At 41.4% G+C, this 9237-nt stretch overlaps 1 protein-coding gene across 1 annotated transcript; it reads left to right on the top strand.

The window, feature by feature from the left end:
* Positions 1 to 3998: 3998 nt before the first annotated feature.
* Positions 3999 to 5645, top strand: TTLL2 (tubulin tyrosine ligase-like family, member 2). Its single transcript, XM_009891453.1, has one exon. The coding sequence runs from the start codon at positions 3999 to 4001 to the stop codon at positions 5643 to 5645; it is 1647 nt and encodes a 548-aa protein (XP_009889755.1).
* The last annotated feature ends 3592 nt before the right edge of the window (positions 5646 to 9237 follow it).

Here is a 9237-nt window from a genome sequence, read left to right as displayed (position 1 = left end):
AGGCAGCCGCCGAGGCTGGGGCAGACGGGGCGAAGCTGGATGGGGCACCAGGCAGAGTCCATCACCTCAAGAAATAATTAAAATGGGTATTTCTGAAATTAAATCCCAAGGCGGGCAGCTCCCAGACTGTCCATGATTAAATCCCAGTCTTTAAGCCCTCAGGGTCACAGATGATAGGAAAGACTACTGGTCGGTCTGCTGAGTTTAATTACACAGAGACATTCCGCATTAACTTGGCAAACTCACACTTTTAATGCCTAACCATTAAGGATCGTATTTCCTTCTGTAGGTGTAAAACTGAGCAGCTGGAACACATGAACAGGCTGGAAGCAGCCATGGCCAGCACGAAGCCGGAGCTCACCTGAGTGCTTCCCTGGGGACAAGGGTGACACATCTGCCAGACGGCCTCTGTGCGGTCCCAGAGCTGAGAGGTGACAGACACAGACAGTGGCATCCTGCTTTTCTTGGGGAAGGTCCCCACTTCTGGGTACAGGTCAGCAGCAGCGGTAGGTAGGTAGGTGTTAAACCCCAGCATGGTCAGAGACAGCTGTAGCAGTTTTCACGTTGTGGAAGAATGTCTGCAAACATGCGGGCGGGTTTCCAAGTTATTAAGGAGTGGGCTGAACACAGAGGCCTCTGGGAATGCGGGCTAATGAGGAGGTGGGCGTTTGTCTGGGCACACGTTTATACCGAGTCAAATGAGTGAAATTTGTGTTCATTCATCAGTGCCTCATCCTAGAGTTACTGTTTCGTAATTGCACTTCAAGAGCTTCTGCTTGTATGTGATATGACTTCCTTAAAAGCCAGTAGGTGTTCTTTGTTAGTTAAAATGTTTTATTTTCTTTACACTTAATTACCAGGGAATCTGAAGCTGACATTTGTTATATCTAGGTTTGGTGAGCCAATTTCCTGTAAACTACTCCCCGATTGTCAGAGGTATGAAAGATGTTCCATTAATACCAGCTGACATGAACGAACCACCAAAGAAGGCTTCATTGTTCAGACATTCCTAACTACGTAATTTACGATTACCTAGTAGAGACCACAATGCAGAGTTTACCACGCACTGGATTCACGTACAACAGTGCCTTTCACTGAAACGCTCTTAGTAGCAATGTTGAGGAGTGCAGAAAAGACAGCTAACTGCAGTCTAGAAGTTGAGTCATACAAATGGTTAGCATGGCTACTTTCAATTACATGTGTTTTTTCTTAATTTAATAGTCTTTGCCCAAGGATTTGAAACAGCTACTATAAAACTTTAGTTGCTTGTTTGTTTTTTTGCATTTTAGCGTGAGACATAGTGCTGTTTAGTAACGACATAGGAAAGAGAACTCCCAGGAAAGACAGTGGAAGCAAAGATAACAAACATTTCCTGGAACCACCACGTTAAGTTTGTGTGCAAGCTTGGAAGCAAGCCCGCAGCTTCCTGGGGTCTGGAAAGCACTGACTGCAAGAGACACAGCAAGACTACTTTACCCTTTGTGGCATTTTATGTAAATCCTATTATATCATGACCGCACTTCAGTACTTGCCATGTTTCGCTGCTCTTCCCTACAAACCCCTTACCCAAGGAGAGTTCTCACTAAGGAGAATTCCACTTCAGTCTGTACAGGGTGAGGGGGTGGGGGGACTGGATCAAGGGAACCTCTGATCTCTAAGGGAATTCAGAGAAATAATCCCAGTGCAGGTTAGATCTTGCTCCCTTCCAACACTAGCTTAAGCCGGAGATGGAAGGATACTGCAAGTCTGACTGTAAAGCATCAATAAATATATTAATACACATTACTGTTGGAATATAGAATTAACATGTTACTTTGGAACCATAGAAAGTCATTGTATACAGAAATTCAAATTTTGGCCACAGTCTCAGCCCTTTAATGAGGCCTAGAGTCCCTTTCCAATAGGAGCCTCATTCCTCACATCCTGGACCAAAGTTTGCTTCAAATCTCTTCATTTTTAAGCAGTGATTCCCTCACTACAGGATATAGGGTGGTCCAGGGCTGTTTTTAACCTACCCACTACATACCTATGGTAAAGTAGCCGTATATATCTTAACACCACTGCCCTGCATCCTAGCTTCCCTGAAATACCTCCTGGACCCTTCTCTAAAACCCTCCTCCCATTCAAGCCCCTGTTGAGACTCTCCTGGCTTTGCTCTCTGCATTGTAACGCATTTGTTACAGGCGCCACAACGCTGCTTGTGGAAGAGCTCTGTGACTGCTTTGTGGTTTCCCCTCAGAGCCTGTTAACAGGCTCAGAATGCTTTGGGCAGCCAAGACATAGGTACATCATACAAGAGAGTCATCAAACATCTGAGTGGAGAGAGAAAAGTGTTTTTTCATACTGGCAGATTTGTTGAATTGTTTTTCACATTCAAATAAAATAATGAGAATCTTAAACTGTTTTGTGACTTGAAAAACCTTTGAATTATATTAATTTACATTCTGATAATGGTAAAGCCATTTCACATTGGGCTTTTAGTTTTAAAACTAAATTAGCATTTAAAAAAAGTCTTTCTGAGCCATTGTCTTTTAAAAAAATGTAAATAAGATTATGACAATTTCAAAACAAGAAAATTAAAATAAAAAAAAACAACTGCCAAAACGATACTTTTGTTCTCTGGACAAAAGCTCTTAATTCCAACAAATGGTAATTTTTACACAGAAAAAGCATCCCAGGCCAACTCAGCTGCACATTGCATTGAGTACTTCCACGTGTGACATGTTCCCTTGGTTTCTGTAGCTGTTTGGAAAGCAGAGGCTACTCATTCTGGAGTCTAAAACTCAACCGTAAAGCAAAGAGCAAAGATGTCATTCTGTTAATGGGATGTGAAGGAGTCTTGTGTAGTGTATGTCCTGCCCACTTCGTGTTTCTTTTGCTTGCTACTTTCTGAGAGGAGGTGGAGGTCGGTACATTAATGCTGTGTCAGAATGGTCCTCAGCACTAACAACTCTTCTCTTGTCCAAGACATTCTCTGTTCCAGACATGGAGTCTAATCGTTGGGGAGCAGCTCTGTAGGGTTTCAGGAAATTAAAACTGAGAGAAACAGCAACACTCTCAAATCTGCAGGTCCATGGGACTTTTCGTCCACTATGCCACCAGCCAGCAGGAAGGGGTTTTTAGTTTGACTCTTGTATGTATTGACCTAGCTGAGGAGGGAAGAGCACACTTCATGAACTGTTTATATGAGAATTGCTGTGCCCAAAATAACTCAAAATGTGTTTCTTACCCATAAAAATAGACAGAGAACATCATCTACTTCGTCTATAGATACTGAGAAATGGTATTTCATTCAGAATCTACATACATTTCTATGGAACATTATTTTCTCGAGAGGAAAGTGATGGGGCAAAAATGTGCCCTGCTTTTCAGGAACTGGTGACAAGCTCACTGGAGGAGTAACAAAAAATTATCAGTGAGTTAAATCAGCGTATGTCAGAGGAGGAAAAGAGCATTGGAATCAATAACCATTTTCCTACTGTCTACCATCAGTTTGGCCTTTATAATCTTAACCAAAAGAGTTTGCTCAGAACAGGGCAACATGCTAAGTTAGCAGAATGTCTCAGTAATGCAGCAGTGCAAAATATGTCTCATTAGGCAAAGTTTTGGCCATTAGGCTGAAGGCAGTTCCAAAAAACCAAAAAGTTTAGGTATCCAAGAATTATAAAAGCTTTGGGACAGCTATTGCTGTAGTAAGCCACCTCAAAGAAAAATTAAATAAAGTGTGGAGACATAACTTTGCAGCAATCAATGCTTTGTGCTGTCTTAACAGCTATCTGGAATCAATGTTCTTATATATATATCTTCCAGCTTAAACATACCCTTTGACTTCTCAACTGTGGACCATAGAAACACAGGGGCGACATGCATTGAGAATACTTTGAGAGTGACAGGCATTATGAATACAGTAATGGTGATGACTGCTAGCACAATCTATGGCATTAATTTCACTGTTTTCTTCCTGGTGATTCTTTTTTCTTTCAACTAGTAAGTTGGAAATGATGGCAGATGACTATGACACAAGAGAGATCTTGAGGCCGTTGGTGTTTCGTCTCCATGAGAATGTCCCTGCAATAGTCCGTGAAGTTTTGCTGGAACGTGGCTGGACTGAATTTGACAAAAAGGAGCAAGATGACGCAGACTGGAACCTATACTGGCGGAACTCACCTTTCCGCATGACAGACCACCACAGCATTAAACCCTGGCAGAGACTCAACCACTACCCAGAAGCTGTCCGGATCACCAGAAAAGACTATTTGGCACGGCATCTGAAACGTATGAAAGGAGCATATGGATCAGCTCTGTATGAATTTAGTCCAGTGGCATTCATCATGCCCAATGACTATGTCAAATTTGTAGCAGAATACAGCAAGGAGAGACAGTCCGTAGGCGGAAGACCTGGCTACTGGATTTGCAAGCCTGTGGATCTGTCCCGTGGAAGGGGCATACTCATTTTCCAAGACATTAAAGACTTAGTATATGACTGTACAGTCATTGTGCAGAAGTACATTAGCAACCCATTGCTCATTTCAGGGTATAAACTGGATCTGCGCCTTTATGTGTGTGTCACCAGTTTTTGCCCCCTCACCATTTACACTTACGAAGAAGGACTGGTGAGGTTTGCCACTGAAAAGTTTGACCTCAGTTCTCTGGACAATGTCTGTGCCCACCTAACAAACACCAGCATCAACAAATGCGGGGCTTCCTATAAAAAATATAAAGAAGGGATTGGCTGTGGCTGCAAATGGACATTCAGCAAATTTCGCTCTTACCTTCGAATATTTGGGGTTGATGACGTGCTCCTTTGGCGGAAGATCAATAACATAGTGATTCTCACCCTGCTTGCCGTAACCCCCTTACCAGTGGCTTCCAATTGCTTTGAGCTCTTTGGCTTTGACATCCTGATTGATGACAAATTCAAGCCATGGCTTTTAGAAGTCAACTACAATCCGGCCTTGTGTTTAGACTGTTCCATTGATGACACTGTGAAAAGAAAACTTCTTCACGATATTGTTGAACTGCTGAACTACAAACAGATTGACACTTTCAGGCGAAACCAAGTGGCCGGGACACAGGCTGGCAGAAGGCAGGTGCCCTGGAGCACAGCTGGTGAGAGTGCCGCCGGGGAGGCTCCTGGCTTACTCACTTGCCAAAAAGAAGCTAAATGTACTTCTGCTGCTTCTGTCCAGCCTGCCCTGCGGGCTGCAAGAGGGTCAATTCGTAAGAGAAAGAAAACTGCCAGACCACATCCAAGAAAAACATTGACTTCCCAGCTGCGAGAAAGGATGAACATGCCAACAACACCCTCCCAAGCAAAAGCTGAAGCTAAAAATAAACAACTCCTAGGACCTGGGCGTTCTCCACACAAGTCTGCCCAACTCAGCCACTGGTTACCTACACCCAACTTCTGCAGCTACAAGTTAACCACAACCCCCTATTTCCTCTCAGATAAAGACCAGAGGCCTATCCCCCGGGTAGGAGATTTTGTCCTTATTTTTCCTTTCAATGAAGCTGCACTTCAAGCTTCCCGGGATGGGACAGATGTAAAGAGCATCATAAGGGAAATTAAAAAATTAGTGAGCAAACAGTTACCATCAAAACCACAGAACATGAAGAAAAGGGTGGGCTGTTTAACTTCTCTGTAACTTCATGATGTTAGGTTATATAGACATATTGTAAATGACAACTTTAGCTTGAAGGAGGTAGATGCACACTGAAATTGTATTAGAGAGATAACTCAAGAAATACACAATTTAAAAATTGTAATTTAGCAATTACCATAAGAGGTTATATTCTAAAATTAAAGTACTGACTAATTTTTTAAAGTAATTCTTGAAACATTAAAGTAATCCCAGAATAAAAATGGAGAATTTTATTTCTCAAAACATCCTCAGAAATGCCCGTCTTTGTTTATTATTTTTCTCAATGATCTTTTGTTCTTTTCTTTTCCTAACTAAGGGGCTTTATGACTTGAAAAACTGGTCACTTTACACCAGGGAGTATTCTACATGCACTCAGTTTACAAAGGTGCAGGTAATATAAATGATGCAAGACCATCATGTTTTTGAAGAATCTAGTGAGTTTCCCGACATTCATTTCCAGAAATTAATTTTGCATTGTAAGAAACAACAGTATGGAATAACTTTCATTTTATGACCAGTAGGGTTCCATAGAAATTCTTGTGGAAAGTAATTTTTAAAAAATCTCTATACTGCTCCAGTGTTTTGTTTCAGATAAACTCTTAATAGAGAAATAATTAGGCTTCCCAAGGTAAGAGAGGGCAGAATACAAACTGGAAATATCACGTTCAGAAGACTGATCAAACCTCTCTTTCGCAGACTCTGCATTAGCCACCTGATGGGTACAGTGGTTAGGCAGCTTTGTTTTGCTTGCAATAAAACTTTGGTGATCAGCTGTGCATGGAAAAACACTGAACTGAAACATTTGAGATGGTGGTCAAAATACCACCCTTCCCTTGTACATCTTTGCTGCCCCTGGCTGTTTGAACGGAAGTAACGCTGTTCAGAAGTCACAGCGTATTCTAAATTTGAATCAAAACTGAGGCCAAACACTGGCTTTAGCATTCTTCCGCTAATGCCAGAAAACCCGTGGAAAGATGAGAAGTGGGATTTCCTGTGTTCTTTCCATCTCCCTGAAGGATTCGTAAGATTTTGTTCGCTATAAAGCCTCTAGAACAAAAACCACAATAAAGTAGGTATGTGTATTGCTACAGTTTAAGAACATATGCAGTCATGCTTAAACTGGATTGTTTGTGTTCCTACAACAATGAACTATAGCTGGTAGAGCCATTACTGCTTCTGGCTACCTAACGCAAGTGGAAGGTAGAGGAGATAGGATGTGAGTCTCAGCCTGAGAAAAATAATGTGGCATGTGTCATAACGGGTCTGTGAAGGACTCCCAGTTATAACACACCTGACTGAGCTGTCGTTTACATAGGTGTTTTTCTGTCTCCTCCTTTTCAAATCAAACTTGTGTCGCCGATTTCAAGAATCCCTTTGCTATTACACTATCAAATATTACTTGAAAAACATGTCTTGGTAAATACGGTGGCCACACACTGGTTGACAGAAGTACTGTGAAATGCTCAGTAGTCTCACCCTTTGATTTCACCAATGGAAGATTCGCCGTTGATTTGCAGAAAGTAGAACCAGACCCACGCTTACGTACCAGTACGATCTTCCTGCAAGCAGGTGCTGACAAGGCGCATGCATGCACCAGCAAGGTGAATGCATACACTCGCAAGATGTTTGCACACATGCGTGTCTGCACGCGTGCACTTTTAGAGACTGACGTGCACATATCCCCCATGTGTTCCACCTGTGCGGGATTGCAGGCCTAATTAGTCCAGAATCAGAACGCTTCCTGCAAGCGCAGTAGAGAGTGTTTAATGAAGCAAGGAGCACGCAGCATACGAAATAGTTCCTTATTTAATTTTCAACTAGAAGGGATTATATACACAGGTTATTGAATGGCAAACAGTGATTTAAGGCTAAAAGCTGCAAACAAAGCCCATTTTCTGTATTACTATAGAAACAAAGAGAATGTCAGTGTATTAACTTGAGAACAGGGACCTTTTGTTAAAAGGAATTCCTGGGAATAAAAACAGTGGTCCTTTACAAAACACTAGCATACACTAGTTTCCCAGACAAAATGACAGCATTAATCACATTCACTTTTTTTTCATGATGCTTAACAGAGAAAACAAAACAAACGTAGATTTCTTCTAGTCAGCATAAGGCAGCACAGAACTGAAACTCTTAGTGAAACACATGGAAAAAAGTGATCTCTTGGATGACTTTTAATTAGAGTTTCCTTTTACAAAACACATAAAATATACTAAACATTTCAGTAGTGAAAACACAGGTTTATAAATTGTTCCTTTGTTATACAGGAGTAAAGGAAAAACAATGCAATTTTATTATCACACCAGTTGACATTAAACTGCATGGATGTTCAGGGCATCATAGTTAAATTCATAAGCCCCAGCATGTGTATGGGCAATGTTAGCAACGCTTCTTGCTCTATTCAATCTATTTCTTCCAAAGATGCTCTGTAATTTGAATAGTGATTTGTCCACAGTCTGACCCACTAGAAACTGAAGAGAAGAAAAAGCACTTCCATAATCTTGCAATTATTTTGCACTTAGGTGTGACAAACGGCTAAAGCAGCATGCTATGAAAGTGTGTTTGTTGCTACAGGAATTTGAAGGGCCTGAGGAGATAATTGGTCTTCTCAGTCAATGGGCAGGTGATGAGCTGAGCTCTACAGGGGAAATGCTTCAGTGCTTTGGAAAAATTCGAGACAGATGATGGACAGGCAGTCTACAGGGAAGGCAGTTGAAAGCAGCATCTGATAAATGATTAACCCCCTTAGGTACCAAGTGCAATCCAAAGAGCCTTGAAGCTGGAGAGACTCACTGACCAGAAACATTTTTCCACTACTGGAAGAATAAAGGCAGTAGCAGGAGAGGTTGATTCAAAAACAAAGCAACACAGAGGAGGTCTGAGGAAAGACTGCTGGAGGAAAAAAAAAGTCTGTTTCATCCAGAGTAATGACCAGGGTGGAATAAACATTCAATTTTGTCTTCAAATGCACGAGACAGAGTTCTTAGATTATGATCATATAATTATTGAATAATTGACTTCAGAAGAGACATGCAGAGGTGTGACTGTTCACTGAACTCCTGCTCAGGTTTTGGTCTACTGTACAGCTCATGATAAGGCCTGATGCATGCTGGGATATTCTGCTCCAAAGAACCCAACCAAAGTGAAAACATTAATCACATCCACATTTTTTGTTTTTTGTTTTAGTCAGCATCAGACAGCACTGAACTGAAATTCGAAAAGCTTTTAGGTTTGAGGTTCTTATGCCATGCTCCTTAATTGTAGTCATTTTGTCACTAACCAGCAGAAAAACAAGGGGAAGTGTGGTCAGTATCATGAAAAAAACACTTTGATGAGAAGTACTATGGACATTTATTTTAATGTTACATAAACAAAGAGGGCATTACTGCATTTCCGTCAAGTCTCACTCAAGAGACATTTCATTTCGGTAAGTTTATTCCAAACTGAGCACCAGTCACCAAACCAAAGTAAATTTCAGCCCTACAGATCCATCCATTCATTTTCACAAGGCTTAAATTTTCCTAATGGTTTTGATGTTCCAGGGAAATGGATTCAGCAACTTACGTACAGCACAGCCCTTTGAGGGGAGGAA

This window comes from Charadrius vociferus, unplaced genomic scaffold (assembly GCF_000708025.1).
Source record: "Charadrius vociferus isolate BGI_N301 unplaced genomic scaffold, ASM70802v2 scaffold68, whole genome shotgun sequence".
NCBI lineage: Eukaryota > Metazoa > Chordata > Aves > Charadriiformes > Charadriidae > Charadrius > Charadrius vociferus.
This window is presented reverse-complemented; position numbering and strand designations above follow the sequence as displayed.